The 19,124-nt window shown below is 42.7% G+C and overlaps 1 protein-coding gene across 1 annotated transcript in view; it reads left to right on the plus strand.

Annotated features, from left to right (window-relative positions):
• Positions 1-19,124, plus strand: part of LOC117517961 (ryanodine receptor 1-like) — a 200,213-nt gene that overhangs the window by 78,273 nt on the left and 102,816 nt on the right. Inside the window, exons 48-59 of the mRNA XM_034179082.1 lie at positions 10,025-10,145; positions 10,306-10,475; positions 10,610-10,830; positions 10,917-11,007; positions 11,124-11,264; positions 11,361-11,524; positions 11,631-11,709; positions 14,952-15,041; positions 15,129-15,269; positions 17,887-17,964; positions 18,044-18,119; positions 18,583-18,706. Coding sequence (XP_034034973.1) covers positions 10,025-10,145; positions 10,306-10,475; positions 10,610-10,830; positions 10,917-11,007; positions 11,124-11,264; positions 11,361-11,524; positions 11,631-11,709; positions 14,952-15,041; positions 15,129-15,269; positions 17,887-17,964; positions 18,044-18,119; positions 18,583-18,706 — 1,496 coding nt within the window. The remainder of the gene's footprint in view (positions 1-10,024; positions 10,146-10,305; positions 10,476-10,609; positions 10,831-10,916; positions 11,008-11,123; positions 11,265-11,360; positions 11,525-11,630; positions 11,710-14,951; positions 15,042-15,128; positions 15,270-17,886; positions 17,965-18,043; positions 18,120-18,582; positions 18,707-19,124) is intronic.

A 19,124-nucleotide genomic window follows, 5' to 3' on the forward strand; every position in this document is an offset into this window, starting at 1 on the left:
GAGGTTCTCCCTCCTAACTGAACACTGACTGTGGGATTACTGAGTGTGCGAACTCACACTCATCAGTTCTGTTTCTGTTCTCTGCCAGCAGTACCGGGTCTGACTGCTGAAGACAGTGGCCACCTGGGGCGCTGGGCTTGGCGGCTCCGGTGTTCTTCAGATCCGTTGGTGGTGGAAGCTGTGTGGGATCCGGCTCTTCTCTTGCCAGACGTCTTCTATCTTCGAGCCTGCCCACACGTCACCTTGTGTAAAATTGACATTCCACCATATTGTTATTGTCTGTACTTCGTTGTGCGATTCACAACATTAAATTGTTACTTTTTGGCTTATCCATTGTCCGTTCATTAACGCCCCCTGTTGTGGGTCCGTGTCACGACACTTTCACAACATCATCCATGCCTTTGTCTCCACGTGGTTGGACTATTGCAACAGCCTGTTCACTTGCCTGGGTAAGAAGGCGCTAAATCGGTTGCAGTATGTCCAGAACTCTGCTGCGAGGCTTCTGACCCGCACCAACAGGAGAGCCCACATCACGCCTATCTTGGAATCCCTCCACTGGCTCCCTGTTGCCTCCAGAATTAATTTTAAAATCTTGGTCTTGACTTTCAGAGCACTACATGGTCAGGCTCCTGATTACATTGCTGACTTGATTCAGCCCTACACCTCAGCCCGCAGCCTCAGATCTTCAGGTCAGAACCTGTTGATAGTTCCTCGAACCTGCTTTAAAACTCGAGGAGACCGATCTTTTAAAGCCGTAGCGCCTCGTCTCTGGAATGATCTCCCTCTGTCCCTGCGATCCCTAGAATCCTAGACTGTTGAGATGTTCAGAAAGCAACTAAAGACTCTACTTTTTAAACAGGCCAATAATTTTTTAGTACTGAGTGTGTATTTTTACTGTATATTTTTATTGTTTTACCTTGTAAAGCGCTTTGTGACCCCTGTCTGCGAAAAGCGCTATATAAATAAAGTTTACTTACTTACTTACTTACAGCAAGCTCATGTTGTAGGGCTTTGGAGCAGGTCTGTGGGTTGACTATGACTGTTCTCACCATCCTTCGCTTCAGCTTATCTGAGATTTTTTTGGCCTGCCACATCAGGCCTTAACTAGTACTGTGCCTGTGTTCTTCTATTTCCTCACTATGTTCCTCACAGTGGAAACTGACAGCTGAAATCTCTGACATAGCTTTTTGTATCCTTCCCCTAAACCATGATGTTGAACAGTCTTTGTTTTCAGATGATTTGAGAGTTGTTTAGAGGCTCCCATACTGCCACTCTTTAGAATAGATGCAAAGAGGGGAAACATTTGCAAATGGCCACCTTAAATACCCTTTCTTATGATTGGATTCACCTGTGTAAGGAGGTCAAGGGTCAATGAGCTAACCAAACCAATTTTGTGTTCCAATAATTAGTGCTAAATGTATTCAAATCAATAAAATGAAAAGGGTGCCCAAATTTGTGCACCTGCCTAATTTTGTTTAAATAATTATTGCATACTTTCTGTAAATACAAGAAACTTCATTTCACTTCTCAAATATTAGTGTGTTCATCTGCTATATGATATATCTAACTGTTTCTGCAGTGCGACTCCAGTTTGAAGCGTGAACCAGTGAAGCACTGCTTTTATCCACTGGCTCGCTGGTTCTTTGATTCGCTGCTCTTCAGAAGCGGCAAGTCCGCTTCTTAACCCCTCTTAAAGCCATTAAAATATGTCAATCGGGAGTCACTTTTGTGTGGATTAAAGTCATTAACTGGGACTCTTGTCTTGTTGCAGTCAAGAAACGAGAATCATCCTCCGTTCCGTCGGCACAGCTCCAAACGTGCGGCTCTCTGCCGAGACAGAGTCCAGTCGGAATTAATAACTTCAAAACGAATTGCCACTTTAAATAAAATGACACCTCTTTCCAAATGCTGTAATACAGACAATAAACTACAATAGACTAAAATGTTGTTTTTTTTTCTTTCCAAAATGAGGTGTCCTGCATTTTTTATGATTTACATCCTAATGTGCAGCGCAGCCGGCTGCAAGAGCTCAACTCAGATGTATCAATCAATCAATCAATTTTTTTTATATAGCGCCAAATCACAACAAACAGTTGCCCCAAGGCGCTCCATATTGCAAGGCAAGGCCATACAATAATTATGTAAAACCCCAACGGTCAAAACGACCCCCTGTGAGCAAGCACTTGGCTACAGTGGGAAGGAAAAACTCCCTTTTAACAGGAAGAAACCTCCAGCAGAACCAGGCTCAGGGAGGGGCAGTCTTCTGCTGGGACTGGTTGGGGCTGAGGGAGAGAACCAGGAAAAAGACATGCTGTGGAGGGGAGCAGAGATCGATCACTAATGATTAAATGCAGAGTGGTGCATACAGAGCAAAAAGAAAAAGAAACAGTGCATCATGGGAACCCCCCAGCAGTCTACGTCTATAGCAGCATAACTAAGGGATGGTTCAGGGTCACCTGATCCAGCCCTAACTATAAGCTTTAGCAAAAAGGAAAGTTTTAAGCCTAATCTTAAAAGTAGAGAGGGTGTCTGTCTCCCTGATCTGAATTGGGAGCTGGTTCCACAGGAGAGGAGCCTGAAAGCTGAAGGCTCTGCCTCCCATTCTACTCTTACAAACCCTAGGAACTACAAGTAAGCCTGCAGTCTGAGAGCGAAGCGCTCTATTGGGGTAATATGGTACTACGAGGTCCCTAAGATAAGATGGGACCTGATTATTCAAAACCTTATAAGTAAGAAGAAGAATTTTAAATTCTATTCTAGAATTAACAGGAAGCCAATGAAGAGAGGCCAATATGGGTGAGATATGCTCTCTCCTTCTAGTCCCCGTCAGTACTCTAGCTGCAGCATTTTGAATTAACTGAAGGCTTTTTAGGGAACTTTTAGGACAACCTGATAATAATGAATTACAATAGTCCAGCCTAGAGGAAATAAATGCATGAATTAGTTTTTCAGCATCACTCTGAGACAAGACCTTTCTGATTTTAGAGATATTGCGTAAATGCAAAAAAAGCAGTCCTACATATTTGTTTAATATGCACTTTGAATGACATATCCTGATCAAAAATGACTCCAAGATTTCTCACAGTATTACTAGAGGTCAGGGTAATGCCATCCAGAGTAAGGATCTGGTTAGACACCATGTTTCTAAGATTTGTGGGGCCAAGTACAATAACTTCAGTTTTATCTGAGTTTAAAAGCAGGAAATTAGAGGTCATCCATGTCTTTATGTCTGTAAGACAATCCTGCAGTTTAGCTAATTGGTGTGTGTCCTCTGGCTTCATGGATAGATAAAGCTGGGTATCATCTGCGTAACAATGAAAATTTAAGCAATACCGTCTAATAATACTGCCTAAGGGAAGCATGTATAAAGTGAATAAAATTGGTCCTAGCACAGAACCTTGTGGAACTCCATAATTAACTTTAGTCTGTGAAGAAGATTCCCCATTTACATGAACAAATTGTAATCTATTAGACAAATATGATTCAAACCACCGCAGCGCAGTGCCTTTAATACCTATGGCATGCTCTAATCTCTGTAATAAAATTTTATGGTCAACAGTATCAAAAGCAGCACTGAGATCTAACAGAACAAGCACAGAGATGAGTCCACTGTCCGAGGCCATAAGAAGATCATTTGTAACCTTCACTAATGCTGTTTCTGTACTATGATGAATTCTAAAACCTGACTGAAACTCTTCAAATAGACCATTCCTCTGCAGATGATCAGTTAGCTGTTTTACAACTACCCTTTCAAGAATTTTTGAGAGAAAAGGAAGGTTGGAGATTGGCCTATAATTAGCTAAGATAGCTGGGTCAAGTGATGGCTTTTTAAGTAATGGTTTAATTACTGCCACCTTAAAAGCCTGTGGTACATAGCCAACTAACAAAGATAGATTGATCATATTTAAGATCGAAGCATTAAATAATGGTAGGGCTTCCTTGAGCAGCCTGGTAGGAATGGGGTCTAATAAACATGTTGATGGTTTGGATGAAGTAACTAATGAGAATAACTCAGACAGAACAATCGGAGAGAAAGAGTCTAACCAAATACCGGCATCACTGAAAGCAGCCAAAGATAACGATACGTCTTTGGGATGGTTATGAGTAATTTTTTCTCTAATAGTTAAAATTTTGTTAGCAAAGAAAGTCATGAAGTCATTACTAGTTAAAGTTAATGGAATACTCAGCTCAATAGAGCTCTGACTCTTTGTCAGCCTGGCTACAGTGCTGAAAAGAAACCTGGGGTTGTTCTTATTTTCTTCAATTAGTGATGAGTAGAAAGATGTCCTAGCTTTACGAAGGGCTTTTTTATAGAGCAACAGACTCTTTTTCCAGGCTAAGTGAAGATCTTCTAAATTAGTGAGACGCCATTTCCTCTCCAACTTACGGGTTATCTGCTTTAAGCTACGAGTTTGTGAGTTATACCACGGAGTCAGACACTTCTGATTTAAAGCTCTCTTTTTCAGAGGAGCTACAGCATCCAAAGTTGTCTTCAATGAGGATGTAAAACTATTGACGAGATACTCTATCTCCCTTACAGAGTTTAGGTAGCTACTCTGCACTGTGTTGGTATATGGCATTAGAGAACATAAAGAAGGAATCATATCCTTAAACCTAGTTACAGCGCTTTCTGAAAGACTTCTAGTGTAATGAAACTTATTCCCCACTGCTGGGTAGTCCATCAGAGTAAATGTAAATGTTATTAAGAAATGATCAGACAGAAGGGAGTTATCAGGGAATACTGTTAAGTCTTCTATTTCCATACCATAAGTCAGAACAAGATCTAAGATATGATTAAAGTGGTGGGTGGACTCATTTACTTTTTGAGCAAAGCCAATAGAGTCTAATAATAGATTAAATGCAGTGTTGAGGCTGTCATTCTCAGCATCTGTGTGGATGTTAAAATCGCCCACTATAATTATCTTATCTGAGCTAAGCACTAAGTCAGACAAAAGGTCTGAAAATTCACAGAGAAACTCACAGTAACGACCAGGTGGACGATAGATAATAACAAATAAAACTGGTTTTTGGGACTTCCAATTTGGATGGACAAGACTAAGAGACAAGCTTTCAAATGAATTAAAGCTCTGTCTGGGTTTTGGATTAATTAATAAGCTGGAATGGAAGATTGCTGCTAATCCTCCACCCCGGCCCGTGCTACGAGCATTCTGACAGTTAGTGTGACTCGGGGGTGTTGACTCATTTAAACTAACATATTCATCCTGCTGTAACCAGGTTTCTGTTAGGCAGAATAAATCAATATGTTGATCAATTATTATATCATTTACCAACAGGGACTTAGAAGAGAGAGACCTAATGTTTAATAGACCACATTTAACTGTTTTAGTCTGTGGTGCAGTTGAAGGTGCTATATTATTTTTTCTTTTTGAATTTTTATGCTTAAATAGATTTTTGCTGGTTATTGGTAGTCTGGGAGCAGACACCGTCTCTACGGGGATGGGGTAATGAGGGGATGGCAGGGGGAGAGAAGCTGCAGAGAGGTGTGTAAGACTACAACTCTGCTTCCTGGTCCCAACCCTGGATAGTCACGGTTTGGAGGATTTAAGAAAATTGGCCAGATTTCTAGAAATGAGAGCTGCTCCATCCAAAGTGGGATGGCTGCCGTCTCTCCTAACAAGACCAGGTTTTCCCCAGAAGCTTTGCCAATTATCTATGAAGCCCACCTCATTTTTTGGACACCACTCAGACAGCCAGCAATTCAAGGAGAACATGCGGCTAAACATGTCACTCCCGGTCTGATTGGGGAGGGGCCCAGAGAAAACTACAGAGTCCGACATTGTTTTTGCAAAGTTACACACCGATTCAATGTTAATTTTAGTGACCTCCGATTGGCGTAACCGGGTGTCATTACTGCCGACGTGAATTACAATCTTACCAAATTTACGCTTAGCCTTAGCCAGCAGTTTCAAATTTCCTTCAATGTCGCCTGCTCTGGCCCCCGGAAGACAATTGACTATGGTTGCTGGTGTCGCTAACTTCACATTTCTCAAAACAGAGTCGCCAATAACCAGAGTTTGATCCTCGGCGGGTGTATCGTCGAGTGGGGAAAAACGGTTAAAGATGTGAACGGGTTGGCGGTGTACACGGGGCTTCTGTTTAGGGCTACGCTTCCTCCTCACAGTCACCCAGTCGGCCTGCTTTCCCGGCTGCTCGGGATCTGCCAGGGGGGAACTAACGGCGGCTAAGCTACCTTGGTCCGCACCGACTACAGGGGCCTTGCTAGCTGTAGAATTTTCCACGGTGCGGAGCCGAGTCTCCAATTCGCCCAGCCTGGCCTCCAAAGCTACGAATAAGCTACACTTATTACAAGTACCATTACTGCTAAAGGAGGCCGAGGAATAACTAAACATTTCACACCCAGAGCAGAAAAGTGCGGGAGAGACAGGAGAAGCCGCCATGCTAAATCGGCTAAGAGCTAGTAGCTACGCTAAGCTAGCGGATTCCTAAAAACACGCAAAGCGAATAATGTGTAAATAATTTAGAGGTGATTCAGCAGAAGGAGTGCTTTAGTTAAGGCACGTAAAGATTACACTGGGAAACAAATCGTAATCTAGATAACTAGATCAATCTAACTGCGCAGATCAAACAGCTAACAGATACAGAAAAACACCGCTGTGCTCCGGAACAAGAAGTGATACAATACCGCAGTGAGAGCCGACCACCAGTAGAGTCAAGTAAAAAAGTAAAAAAAAAATAAAATAAAAAGGTAAAAAAGTAAAAAAGTCTTGAAAAAGACTATTAGTTCAAAGTCCAAAGCAGCAGGTAGCAGTCTCTGTGTAAACAGTCCCAACAGAGAGCCAAAATTAACAGATACAGCAAAACACCGCTGTGCTCCGGAACAGGAAGTGATATTTACAATTTATTTACAATTTATACAAGAAATGAACATTTTACTGGCATTTATGGACAGTGATTGAACATAAGTTTATTCATGGAAACAATTTTCTTACTCATGAGACATTGGAAGAAAGAGATAAAGCTTAAAACTTTAAGTAAATAAATCTGATTGGAATTTAGTGATGAATTTTGAATTCAGTTATTAAGAAAAACATTAAACAAGCATGAACATGTTTTAAAAAGAGCCAAAGGATTAAAATTAGCCACTTTGTATCCATAGACAACGATCAAAATTTGTGGAACCGTTGACTGGGTCACTTAGCTGCTGTTGAAGAGTTGTTTGGATGGTCCAATCCGTCTGTCGTGGATATTCATGCTCTGGGCAGTGTGAGCTCACCTGGGTCGGAGGGGTTAACTCAGAGGTGTCCCCAAGTGATCCCAGGGCTTGTGTCGGCTGGCTTTCCGACGGTTAGCTGCTTGCCGTCAGGTTTGAAATCAGCTCCGTTGTCAGCTTGCAGGAACCCAGAGGTAGAAGGTGTTTGTTGAAAATGGTGTCTGGTAGCTTAACAAAATTGTTGGAGCCAAATTAAAGTCTTAGTGAATTTAGAAAAGTATAACTTTAAGAACATTGAAAATTATGAAAAGGAGAAGTCGCTTTTCTGTACATTCACTCTATATTTGAAAAGCTCAGCTCGGAAGTTCTCTTAAGAATTCAAAAGACTTGACGCACCTTAAAGCATCAGGTTAAACTTTAAGTCTGTCAAAAGTAAAGAATGAACGAATGCCACGTGGTAGCTTAGCTTAACTTAGCAATGGGGCCTGGTCCCAAAAATAAAAACTAAGCGTTACAAAAAGACAAAGAGAAGAGCGTGGAGAAGGCAGAATGGGCAGAGGAAGGGACAAGCAAGGCTCTGTCCTGACTTCTTAAAGAGGGACTGATGTCACCAAACTCCGCCCATATAGGGTGTGTGTAATGGTGTGTGCAGTCTCACAGAAACTTCATGTCCTCAGAGCAGACTCAAATGATTCAACTATTTAAACACATTAATTAATTTGAAATACTATTATTCTAAGACACTCAAATGAATGCATTATTCATCGTCACTTAAACACATCCTCTGAATAAACAGAATACTTCAACATCAGCATTTTAGATAATGCGGAAAGGTCACACACACATATCAGTGGCAAGAACACATATCAATAAATGGAATGACTAAATGCAAAGCATTTTGTTTGAATAATCAATGCAAACAAACATTATAAGTCTTTAGATATAAATGAACGAAATACTGATCTAAATTTTTATTTCAAACCTAAGGTCTTTTCCTTTGCTTTAAACATCAAGATAAAAGCTGATTGTCCAGCCAAAGTTTATGACCACGTGTTATCATGGAGGAAGCCCCCCCCCCCCCGGATGAGGAGAGGTTCTGTCTTAGCTTGATCATAAATGTTTGGGTTCTGCTGGCCTTGAGAAGCTCAGATTCTGAAGTGAAGCCATTATAATGTCATGTAATTCATAATGACTGAAAATTTACTGATTAAAAAGGCGAAGGGCTTCCCTTTGAAGAACTTTGAATTACAGCTTTGTTTTTCCTCTGCGAAACAGTGTTGGACCATCAGTGGACGTCTCCAAAACTTATCTGAAGATCTCCAGATGACTTTGGAATTTCTCAACTGGGGGTGGAAACGCAGTCTCTGTCTCCAGTTGTTTTTGTTGTTGAGACAGGATTAATATATTTTATTTAATCAAGGCGAATCGAGGCCATGGCGCTACAGGTCACAAAGATTACGTGAGTAACACACGATGCCGTCATGGTTTAAAATCCTGCAGGGCAGCAAGGTCCCCCTGCTTAAGCCAGCACATGTCCAGGCCCGTTTGAAGTTCACCAGCGACCATCTGGATGATCCAGAGGAGGCATGGGAGAAGGTCATGTTGTCAGATGAGACCAAAATAGAGCTTTTTGGAATCACCTCCACTCGCCGTGTTTGGAGGATGAGAACAACCCCAAGAACACCGTCCCAACCGTGAAGCATGGGGGGGGAAACATCATTTTTGGGGGTGCTTTTCTGCAAGGGGACAGGATGACTGCACCGTATTGAAGGCAGGATGGATGGGGTCATGTACTGAGAGATTTTGGCAAACAACCTCCTTCCCTCAGTAAGAGCATTGAAGATGGGTCGTGGCTGGGTCTTCCAGCATGACAATGACCCCAAAACACACAGACAGGGCAACTAAGGAGGGGCTCCGTAAGAAGCATTTCAAGATCCTGGAGTGGCCGAGCCAGTCTCCAGACCTGAACTCAGTATAAAACCTTTGGAGGGAGCTGAAACTCTAAACCTGAAAGATTTGGAGAAGATCTGTATGAAGGAGTGGACCATAATCCCTGCTGCAGGGTGCAAACTTGGTCAAGAACTACAGGAAACGTCTGACCTCTGTAATGGAAAACAAATGTTTCTGTACCAAATGTTAAGGTCTGTTTTTCTCAGGAATCAAATATTTATTTCATGCAATAAAATGCGAATGAATTATTTAAAAATCATCCAATGTGATTTTGTAGATTTTGTTTTTAGATTCTGTCTCTCACAGTTGAAGTGTACCTATGATAAAACTTACAGACCTCTCCATTCTTTGTAGGTGGGAAAACTTGCAAAATTGACAGTAGATCAAATACTTATTTTCCCCACTGTAAGAATGTGTGTAAGTGTTTTTGATAAAAACAATCATAATTTTGACCTTCAACCCCAGTGACCTTGACTTTTGCCAAAACACACCCCTTAAGGGCAATTCTGGTGTTGACAGTCATCTACATACTACTGTGTTTGGTAGCAGTCAGCCGAGGGAGTTGTGAGAAGAGGGAGAACAAAGAGACAGATAAACCCAAATTTTGACCTTTGTCTGAATTACCTTGAGCTATGCCACAACAAACCCCTTAAGGGCAAATCTGGACTCAATTTACATGCACACAGCAAGTTTGGTGGGAATTCGTCAAATTACAATATGATTATATAACAGTGTATGATGGCATCCAGTACTGGCATCAGCATTGATGCATCCTGATACAACATTTATACCATAAACGTGAAAATGTAAAAAAACAACAACAAAACAGACAAACTTTTGAAACTGTTTTACAGATTAACCACATTTTTTAATCTCTTGTAGTTGATCCAGGCTGGTAAGGGTGAGGCACTGCGGATCAGGGCAATTCTTAGGTCTCTGGTTCCTATTGAGGATCTGGTGGGAGTCATCAGCCTTCCTCTTCAGATTCCTACTTTAGGAAAAGGTGACTAAGCAGGAAACCGTGTTAATCTTACAGTGAAAATGACATTTCTAAACCCATGTTATTGGTTTGAATCTAAATTATTTCATGTAATGATCTTGTGTTTCTCCTATTTTTGTCAAACTTTCTTTTCTTTTACTTTTATTTTAAATGACATGCTTAGACAACAGCGTCATAGAGCCAAAGATGTCGGCTAGTTTCGTGCCAGATCACAAGGCTCCCATGGTGCTTTTCCTGGACAGAGTTTATGGTATTGATAACCAGGATTTCCTGCTGCATGTGCTTGAGGTGGGCTTTTTGCCTGATATGAGAGCTGCAGCCTCTCTTGATACAGTGAGTCTCAAATAATTTTGTATGCATTTATTGTGCATAAACTACATTCCTGCGTGGTCTTTGCAGTCCTGTGGGGCAGGAATGTTACCACAGCTGGTTGTGATCCTTGTATCTCCACAATATATTTCCAACAGGTGGCTTTCAGCACTACAGAGATGGCCCTGGCTTTGAATCGCTACCTGTGCTCTGCTGTGTTGCCACTCATTACCAAGTGCGCCCCCCTGTTTGCTGGTAGTGACCACCGAGCAATAATGATCGACTCCATGTTGCACACAATCTACCGACTCTCTCGCGGAAGAGCGTTCACAAAGGCCCAACGAGACATTATCGAAGAGTGCCTCATGGCTTTGTGCAAGTGGGTTTGACCTCATACAAACTTTCTTGTCATTTAATGCCACCAGGTGGAAAGCTGAAGTTTTTTTTTTTGTATTTCTCTCTCAGACACTTACGTCCCTCCATGCTTCAGCACCTGCTAAGACGTCTGGTGTTCGATGTGCCTATTCTTAATGAGTATGCCAAAATGCCACTGAAGGTATAGCGTTCACACTATATATATATATATATATATATATATATATATATATATATGTATGTCTGTTATTATTGCAGTTGCTTAATTTATGATATTTATTTGGTTATTTGTTGAAGCTTTTAACCAATCACTATGAGCGGTGCTGGAAATATTATTGCCTCCCTAATGGGTGGGCCAACTTTGGAGTGGCATCAGAAGAAGAACTGCATCTGACTCGTAAACTGTTCTGGGGAATCTTCGAGTCTCTAGCACACAAGGTGAAGCTTTATGTATGACAATTATTCAGTCATTTGGATGGAGTGTTGAGGTTTACAGTCGAATTGTAAAATCTTTTTTTTCTTTTTTAATTTCAGAAATTTGACGCTGAGATTTTCAAAATTGCCATGCCATGCCTCTGCGCCATAGCTGGAGCAATTCCTCCTGACTATGTTGATGCCAGTTACTCTTCCAAAACGGAGAAAAAAGCTTCGGTGGATTCAGAAGGAAACTTTGATCCTAAACCAGTTGAAACCACAAAGTGAGAGGATTTAATGGATTTTTTATTTCCTCTCCAATGAGCTTTTCAAACAATATCTGTGTGACTTAGCTGATGCAAAATTGACTGATTGTTGCTCCAACCACAGTACGATTATCCCTGAGAGACTGGATCCATTTATCAACAAATATGCAGAATTTACGCATGACAAATGGGCCTTTGAAAAGGTAATTTAGTTCTTTGTCTTGCTCAAATAAAATGAAGCCATGAAAACTTTTAAAGGTTAAAGCTGGTCTCCCATTGTAGATATTTGACACATGATTGATTTGGGGCACAAAAACCCTAATCAGGGCCTGAAATCTGGTGTGATAGATGTTGAAAGGTGGTATAAGTAGCATCGTAGGTCATTTTGAGATACTGGGTAAGGGCCTTGTCCCACTGGTGTTTAGGAGGATATGCGTGTGGATTGTGCACAAAATTGGCCCATATTCGCCAAACATCGGCAATATCCATGTAACATGCCTGTATGAGTCGGCCGTCATCCGAACACGCCCGTGATCATCCGCAGAGGCACGCATGTCCGCAGCCAGGATTTTTGAGCTGTTCAAAAATCTGGATGCGGATAATATCCGCCTTACATACTCCATATATACTCAATTTATACACAATACATACTCACTCTATGCGCTGTATATCTGCCGTTAACCGCTGATATCCGCAACTGACGGGGATTTGCGGCTTGGCAGCGGACTGGGACAGTGTGTAAAACAGATATATATCATGCCCATCATGTCCACATCACAAACTAAAATAAGTTGTAGCGAATGCATACAGACTGGCCATGAATAAAGCCTTTTTATTACATCTGCTTTGCAGCTGATTTGTGGACAGTCTGTGAATGCATAACAAACACGTCACGTAAACCCAAAGTATTATATGTGGCAGAAAGCGACATACCTGCCAGTCAGTGCCAGTCCAGCTGTGTAAATCCACAAAGACGTAATAGCTGCTGCAATCCAGGACTTTTATTTAACACCAACAAAAGGAGAAAAAGCCACAACTCACGCTGAAGTCTGTTTTCTGTGACACTCTCAAAAAAAAAAACAACCAAAAAAAAAAAAAAACACCGACTCACACCCCGAGCGGCTTCCCCCCCACCCGCTCCCCAAACCCATGAACCGTTAGCCCTCGCATGACAACAAGAACATTAACTCTGTGATCAACTTGTCCAAGTCCAGCAATTGCTCCAGAGGCTGTATTGTTGGTGTGAATAGTGATGCCGAAAGGAGCGAGTGTGCTTATTTTATGACTGCAATGCAGATGGCGTGCACGCGTAACGTGCGTGATGCATTTATAATACACCCGTAATACTGCCGTGATAATCTCAGTGTGTCAGATCAGTTTCCTCACTACATGCATTATATAACCGTGATTGTTTATCATATATTCGCAATATATTATTAATATATCTGTAATTCATACTGGGACATTTGTCATTTTTGGCCATTTTTGTTGCGGATGACAACAATTCATGCGCAATTAATCCTCTCCCCAGTGGGACAGGGCCCTAAGATTAAGATATGTTCAGAAAGTTTGTGATGTAGGTGCACAAACTGATGAATAATTATGGAGAAGTTATTAGCAAAAGTCAGGGCTGCTCAGTTATTTTCATGCCAAGTTATAGTATAAAGTAAAATTAAAATAGAATACAAATTGTGTTATGTTTTGGACCATCCAGTGAGCAGTTTCATTGCAGCTGGGTGAAAATGGCGAGACAGGGCAGCAAAGTGCAGCGGTCATTGCGGTGCGTTCAAAGATTCACTGTTCACTGACCTCTTTAAATCTCCTTTGGAGATGTAAGATACAGCCATAATACCATAAGAAGCATACCACAGTCTTCAATAGAAGACAGTTTTTAGAATTAGATACATTTATCTTTGCTGAAACGTTGTTGTGTGTTGGGGGGGTGTGGCTGGACATTTTGGTGTTCTTTTCTTTTCTTTGCTCTCCAGGTGGTATGAAAACTGATTTGTCTGTGGAGAAGGTGCTGGCAGAAGAGTCCTTCACCCTCATCAACGTTATGTGCAGCACCTGTGGATGGTGCTCACATGCAACCTTAAAGACTTTCAGCTGAAGCAGATAATTAGATGGCGTTCTACATTTAAGCCATGTGTGATTCAAGCAGAATTGCCGGGAACTCGACCTTGTGATGTTCGTTTGTGAGAAGCTGAGGACCGCGCCTGGGTTTGACACATCGTGCCTGAGAAGGAGGAAGGGTGAGGGACACATGCCGTCAGCACACATCAGAGGTGATTAATTGTTTGACTAATTGTTGATAGTAACTTGGTATTTTGTTACGCAGTATATTTGAATTGTGATGAGAATTGTGCAGCTCGCTTCTCACTGCCGTGGCGTGCGGACCGGTGATCCTCCACCTGTTGTGAGAAGCTGCTCATTTGCATAGAGCTTGAATACAGACCTGAATGTGTTGCTGATGGTGTGTGCCTTTTGAAGGATATTGGTTGTAACTGCTGACTTACCTCACCTCTTCTATCCTTCGCAGAGAGTCGGTTTGTCGTGTCCACCTGGGGGGTGTTTGGCGGTAACAGTGAGTCCAGAAGCGCCGGGCTTCGATCCTTTTAGGCGCTGGAGAGCGTGCCAGCCTTCACTCTACCAGACTGACGCTGTTTTAGTTTGTACACATTGTTATGCACCAAAGGGTGGAAGAAATAAATTGTTTTGTTATTGGAACCGCTTTCTGGTTATTTTAGCGCTGGGTTCCGTCTGACGCAGGTCCGCTCCTCAACCCGCGTCGACGCGGGTTGAGGAGGCTGGCACGCTCTCCAGCGCCTAAAAGGATCGAAGCCCGGCACTTCTGGACTCACTGTTACCGCCAAACGAACATCACAAGGTCGAGTTCCCGGCAATTCTGCTTGAATCACACATGGCTTAAATGCAGAACACCATCTAATTATCTGCTTCAGCTGAAAGTCTTTAAGGTTGCATGTGAGCACCATCCACAGGTGCTGCACATAACGTTGATGAGGGTGAAGGACTCTTCTGCCAGCACCTTCTCCACAGACAAATCAGTTTTCATACCACCTGGAGAGCAAAGAAAAGAAAAGAACACCAAAATGTCCAGCCACACCCCCCAACACACAACAAAGGTCTTGTTATAACAGTGGATGTTAGCACATAGGCTGTAGAAAGTACAGTTGTGTGCGTGCCCGATACCTCTGTTATCATGGGCTTTGTTCAAAATTGTTTGTAGTCTGCACAAGTCTGCTGTAATAATAACAAGACTCACAACTTTATTCTGCTATTATAATAAATGTTGCTCAATTTCCTAAATTTTGGAATAGGAGAGGCAGTTGTGACCAAAAATCTGCAGTGGGAGGCTCCCTAAGATGAAGATATTGCACGTTAAAGGATGAATGTAACATTCAAGATATGTGCATGTGCATTTCAGATTCAGAATAACTGGTCATATGGTGAAGCACTGGATGAAAATGCAAAAACTCATCCTATGCTCAGACCATACAAAACCTTCTCAGAGAAGGTATGTAGCATTACAGTTACTCAAACATGCACAGTGACATCTGTAATTTCACTGTCGTCCATCTTATGCATACTTTTCTCCCGGCAGGACAAAGAGATCTACCGATGGCCGATCAAAGAGTCACTTAAGGCCATGCTTGCATGGGAGTGGAACTTAGATAAAGCTAGAGAGGAAGAAGAGTCAGAGAAGAAGAAGGCAACATCACGGAAGATTTCACAGACTGCTCAGGTATAACATGCTCACAGTAATGTTTGGCTGCTAAGGAGGCTGTCTTTATGTTCTCTGTGTGATAGGATGGTTTTGAATAGTTTGTGTGCAACTTACACTACAGCAGGTAGTTCAGTGACAAGGAGTTAAGGGCCTTGTACACAGAGTGTGCAAATGCAGCGCGTGCAGTCTGAAAGGCCCTTTAGGCTACCAATACAAGGTCTGTTAGAAAAGTATCGTACCTTTTTATTTTTTTCAAAAACTATATGGATTTGATTCATATGTTTTTACGTCAGCCAAGCTTGAACCTTCGTGCGCATGCGTGAGTTTTTCCACGCCTGTCGGTTGCGTCATTCGCCTGTGGGCAGGCTTTGAGTGAGCACTGGTCCACCCCTCTCGTCGTCGTTTCATTGCGAGGAAATGGCGGAATGATTTGGGGTTTTTTTCCATCAGAATTTTTTCAGAAACTGTTAGAGACAGGCAGCTGGAAACCATTCGAAAAATTTATCTGGCTTTTACGGGCTTCACAGAGAATAAGGAGTGTTACTACAGCTTTAAGGATGACCCACAATGGCGCACGGCGCGCCGCGCTCCGAGCCGCCATCGAGAGGCAGAAACCACCAGATCATTTCTAAACGGATCACTGTGTGGAGCGGGACCGCCATGTGCAATTTCTCTGGTTATCACAAGAGCTGGACATCAGCCATTTTCCGGCAGATTTCACTTTTAACAAGAGATTTTGTCATGGAAAGCCGCGCGGAGGCTTCGCGCGTCACGACCGATTCGCTGATGAAGCGAGACAAAGGAACACCTCCGTTTCGGAGTGTTAGAGGACAAGTTGGGACAAGCCCAGCTCGCCACATTTTCTCTTATACTCACTCGACTGGTAAGCACTGAAAGCCAAGACAGGCATGACAAAACCCAGTAGGTGCAAATCAGTCACTCATACTTTCATTTTTAAATTCAACATTCTGAAAATATGCAAATTTGTAAGGGGACCCGCGCTATGGACTCTGCTTCATGCTAAAGCCCTGTCACACAGAGCAAGAATGTGGGGGAACCATGTCCGATACGGCAAATATTGCCATAATCCAACATAGTCAGGAGGAAAAGCCCTGTCTGAATGCATCCAGACTACCTCATCCACACCTGCACAATGGCATCCACAGTGCATGTAGACAGCAGGTAGATGACACAGACTGCTGTCAGACGGCCATAAAAGGCGCTGCAGACTGTCCGATGTCCAAACGTCTGGATGGCAAACACAAGGCTGGAGTGCTGTGTGTGCGAGTGTGCATGTGCGTGCGAGTGCGCAGTGCATGTACGCTCCGCGCACAGGCGGGGGGCTGTAATTATTACTCAGCAGTGTGTGTGTGTGTGTGTGTGTGTGTGTGTGTGTGTATATGCATAACGCTGCATGGACCACTAAGCGCGTGCCACTGGACAGCTTTGCTCAATGTTTGTTGGCATTGTGCCATGCAGTCCCCTGCATCAGACGGAGGCTTTCCAGGGAACTTTCATTTTTCTTGTTTGCTCACTTCAGGAGCACAGCACAACTCTGGACACTGCAATGGTTGGATTATCACATGGGATTTTTTTTTTTTTTGGGCGAGAGGATTTTAACCGCAGGCTGCTGTCCCGGCTTCACATCCACGTCCACGCTGTGAAACACTCCTGGACCGCTGTTGGAGGTGAGACTCATGTTTTTAATGATGTAATGGCCTGGCACTACAGTTCTATGTCATATCTCCTACAGAGGTACTAGGTGATCATTTATTACAGCGTGAGATCCGTGCAGCTCCAAGCCTGACGCGTGCAATGACGTGTTATTGTGCACCATGGAGAGGCACAGCTGCCCATGAAATATACAGTTATGATGGAGACAGTAGTTCACATTATTTATGTCACTCATGGGAAGGACTGGACAAATATCTGTACTGTAAGGTCTATTGTGGATATAACAGCCTATTCAGATTAGCGGCTGCAGTAGCGCACGCAGCTTTCAGTTTGATAGCCGCTGTTCACATTCACTGTACATGATAATAATTATGAAGCATGCCACATACATTTCAACAGTTGCTTTGCGCTCCAGGGGGTGGGGTGGGGTTGGGCATTATTATACGTGGCACGTGCAGATCATACTTGCAGGCTTTGCCATGCCAGATCCATCTCAAGGGTCCCTCGTATGCGTGCGCTCAAATCATTTGAGATCCCGTTTTGCCGCCATCGGAATATGTAAATTGCGGTCACATGGTCGTCAGATTATACATGGACCGCTGTCGGATAGGTGTCCCATCTCAAAGGTGCCCGGAGGGCTTTGAACCGCTGGCAGATTTTGACCAACTGTGTGGACTTCTGCAGATGGCTGTCAGAACGTTTTTGAACTGAAATCCGACACTTTTCGGATGTGCGCCAATGCATAATTCCGAGACCACTCTGAGTGATTCTGGCTGTGCGTGACAGGGGGTATAAGGAATCCAGGGATAAGCACTGGAGCCAAAGGGCCTCAGGACCTATATAGGCCTTCTTCTAACTTAAAATACTGATGTACACATTTTTTTCCACAACTATACAACCATAATAATCCAGACTCAGATTTTATGCTTATTATAGTAACTAATATTTGGTTTTTCTGTAGGCAACCTATGACCCAAGCCATGGTTACAGTCCACAGCCCATTGACATCACACACATGGCTCTTTCACGAGACTTGCAGGTATGGCAATGAACAGTCTAACCATTTGTGCAATAGTGTCAGCACCTGATAAAGATTAATGGTTCCCCTCCACTCACAGTCTATGGCAGAACAACTGGCAGAAAATTATCACAACACCTGGGGAAGGAAGAAAAAGCTGGAGCTGCAGGCGAAAGGTAAGACAGCTTTTAAAGAGGAAAACGTTTGGAAGAGGCAGTATAGTGGCTTAGTGGTTAGCATTGTTGCCTCACAGCAAGTACGTCATGGGATCAATTTCCACCTGTGGCCTTTCTGTGTGGAGTTTGCACGTTCTTCCCGTGTTTGTGTGGGTTCCCTCCGGATGCTCCGGCTTCCTCCCATATCCAAAAGACATGCAGGTTAGGTGAATTGGGAGCTTTAAAAGTTGTGTGTGCGGGTGTGCATGTGTTTGTTTGTCTATATGTGGCCCTGTGACAGACTGGCGTCCTGTCCAGAGTGTACCCTGCCTCATACCCTATGACTGCTGGGATAGACTCCAGCCCCCCGTGACCCTTAATTGGAGTAAGCAGTTGAAGATGTGTGTGTGAGTGTGAGCTTTCAAAAGCTACAAAAAATTTAAACTAATTTCAAGAGTTTTGACTGTCTGCTCTTCTTTTGTAGGAGGTGGAACACATCCTCTTCTGGTGCCCTATGACACTCTGACAGCAAGAGAAAAGGCTCGAGACAGAGAGAAAGCTTATGAGCTGCTCAAGTTCCTGCAGCTTAATGGATATGCTGTCACAAGGTACAGTCGAAGCTGATGTTTGTAGCTTTCTGTGAAATCCGTGCTGATGGTTACAATCTGTTTTACTGGGGTTGAATGTATTTGTCATTGTGTAGACAGATTTTCTTGTAGTTTTCTTTGTTGAAAATTCCTTTAAACAAAAAAAACAATCTCATTAGAGCAACAAATAAGACAGGCCTAGTTTTTACAGTACAGTAAGTGAATACGTTATGCCCAATAATGTAAAACAAGGACTCCATGATATTGCAGACTGAAATAGGGTGCAATTTTGAGCTATTACTATGATTTGGACAATTCTTCCTAAAATATGTGTTGTGATTTGCAGCAAATGATGAAATAAAATACTTTATTGAAATTTCTTTTTTTTTAAGGCTGCAGAGCAGGTAGCTCAGTGGGATATGTAGGTGGCTGATCAATA

The sequence above is a fragment of the Thalassophryne amazonica genome, chromosome 9 (assembly GCF_902500255.1).
Source record: "Thalassophryne amazonica chromosome 9, fThaAma1.1, whole genome shotgun sequence".
Taxonomy (NCBI): Eukaryota; Metazoa; Chordata; class Actinopteri; order Batrachoidiformes; family Batrachoididae; genus Thalassophryne; species Thalassophryne amazonica.